Here is a 2,500-nt window from a genome sequence, read left to right as displayed (position 1 = left end):
GCTTATGAAACTGGTGGGGTTCGGTACCTCCAACAAGGTTAAGAACCACTGGTCCAGTCTCTTACGTGAATGAGCTAAATAATATTATTTGATATTTTACAGTAATGTGTTCATAATTTCACACATAAGTCGCTCCTGAGTATAAGTCGCACCCCCGGCCAAACTATGAAAAAAAACTGCGACTTATACCGTATTTTTCGGACTATAAGTCGCAATTTTTTTCATAGTTTGGCAGGAGCGACTTATGTGTGAAATGATTAACACATTAGCGTAAAATATCAAATAATATTATTTAGCTCATTCACGTAAGAGACTAGACGTATAAGATTTCATGGGATTTAGCGATTAGGAGTGACAGATTGTTTGGTAAACGTATAGCATGTTCTATATGTTATAGTTATTTGAATGACTCTTACCATAATATGTTACGTTAACATATCAGGCACGTTCTCAGTTGGTTATTTATGCCTCATATAACGTACACTTATTCAGCCTGTTGTTCACTATTCTTTATTTAATTTAAATTGCCTTTCAAATGTCTATTCTTGGTGTTGGATTTTATCAAATACATTTCCCCCAAAAAATGCGACTTATAGTCCAGTGCGACTTATATGTTTTTTTCCCTTCTTTATTATGCATTTTCGGCCGGTGCGACTTATACTCCGGAGCGACTTATACTCCGAAAAATACGGTAGTCCGAAAAATACGGTATATACAGTACAACTTATATGTAAACAACCTTTCATACTCCATATTTCTCAAATGTGTTGCAGTTATTTAAGATGCTTGTGAAGATTATCTCCTGTTGCTTTGGTGAAAAAACAACTGTGATGATCGTGATGTTTAAATTAAGACTAAAGATGTAGGAAATGTAAACATTTTCTTCCCCACAGGACAAAACATACAAACTGTGATTAAACAACGCAGTAAGAAAACTGAAAGTGCTTTTTGGAAAAAGTCAAACTTGTGGGCTAATAGTTGTCTTGTAAGACATGCAAGATGGGCCGGAAATAGAAAAAGAAAAGTAAGTAACAATAATAATAATAATGTCTAAGAACATTCAGCCAGAATGTTCTTAAAGCTCGTCGGGAATAAAAAAGGGGAAAAAAAACTTGCGTGTTCTTCAAACTCCTCCCGTCCTGCTAGGCGTCCTTTTTCTCGTCCTCGTTTTGAATGTTCTAGGAAGAAGACGGGACAGGTGTGAGAGGTTAGCGAGCGGGAGCCTACCCCGGCCGGTCCCGGGCGAGCGTGGTCACCTGCAGCACTTGGTGTTCTTTCAGCAGGCGGTCGTACTCTCTGGCCAGACCGTCCGTCTGCTTCTGCAGTCCTCCTGCGGCACACTCCGACTCCTTCAGGGCTGCACAGGTTCGCGCCAAACACACAACAGCAAATTATTTTTTACATAGCGCTTTTCTCTAGTGACTCAAATAGGGATGATGTTCGAAACCGATTCTCCCGGTTGTTCGATAAGAAAAGAACAGATTCCATGGACTCGAATCCCTTTTTGAGAACCGGTTCCCGTTATCGAGGCCACTATAGTAAAGAAAAAGAGTTGGTTCTTTATTGGAATCCCAAATGGGCAATGTTACGCCCATTTGACTGTAGACTCTTACTGACACCTTGTGGCGATATGAAAATACTACGCGTCATTAGTTTGACGACGTCAGTTCAGTTCATGAGACAATTGAGAAGTAGACAAGTTGTGTTAGCCCTCACAAGCCTTGGAAAAGATAAGTCTGTAAGTAAACTGTTTAACTAGTTTATGTAACTCAATATTAAGGAGGAAAGTGGTTACATTTGATACTAAGATGTTTATTGAAAAACGATTGTTGTGCACTGTTTCAATGGATGTTTTGAGGACTTAAAATGGCTGCCATCGAAATAGTTTCAACACTCAGCAGTATTTGTTTGATGATAGTACTGTATATTTGTGTGACGCTAATATTTACATATTGTGTATTACATTTCAGTATGTTAATTGAATCACATAGCTTATACATTTGTCATTGTGTGTATTTCAGTTTAAAAAAAAAACAACAGTCCAGTGCAAGACAAAAGTAAAGATAGGAAAAGACAAAGCAAGATCAACAACAATAAAGAGCCTAAATGGATTAATCTGCTTTGGAACTTTATTAGACGTCTTGGATTGTTTGTTAGCTGTCTGCCTGTGTGTGTAGTTAGTATGTTCCAATAGCAGCAGAAGTGCACTTTTTGGAGAGCTGTATTATTTTCAGTTTTGTGCCCAAGGGATCTGATTTTATTCAACACTATATTATTATTTATACACCTATAGTGATCCTGACAGAGACAGGTTGTTTTTGTGTTACTGTATATATTTGTTTTTCTGAAAAATCCCACTTAATATACTTTGGATAACAGTCAATATTTATTTATTTTATTTTATTTTTTTAGGGGGGTAACAGTCAATATTTATTTATTTATTAGATTTTATTTTTTTCTTATAAAATAAAAGTAAGCTTTTATTAAACCAAATATTGTG

The 2,500-nt window shown here is 36.6% G+C and overlaps 1 protein-coding gene across 1 annotated transcript in view; it reads right to left on the bottom strand.

Moving 5' to 3' along the window:
* Positions 1-567: 567 nt before the first annotated feature.
* The window catches only part of dus4l (dihydrouridine synthase 4-like (S. cerevisiae)), a 25,329-nt gene continuing 23,396 nt past the window's right edge, over positions 568-2,500 (bottom strand). The window contains exons 13-14 of the mRNA XM_062067216.1: positions 1,257-1,357; positions 568-1,178 (exon numbers count right to left, since the gene is read on the bottom strand). Coding sequence (XP_061923200.1) covers positions 1,143-1,178; positions 1,257-1,357 — 137 coding nt within the window. The 3' untranslated portion in view covers positions 568-1,142. The remainder of the gene's footprint in view (positions 1,179-1,256; positions 1,358-2,500) is intronic.

This window comes from Entelurus aequoreus, linkage group LG13, assembly GCF_033978785.1.
Source record: "Entelurus aequoreus isolate RoL-2023_Sb linkage group LG13, RoL_Eaeq_v1.1, whole genome shotgun sequence".
Lineage (NCBI taxonomy): Eukaryota > Metazoa > Chordata > Actinopteri > Syngnathiformes > Syngnathidae > Entelurus > Entelurus aequoreus.
Note: the sequence above shows the minus strand (reverse complement) of the source record. Positions and strands in the feature narration are given on the sequence as shown.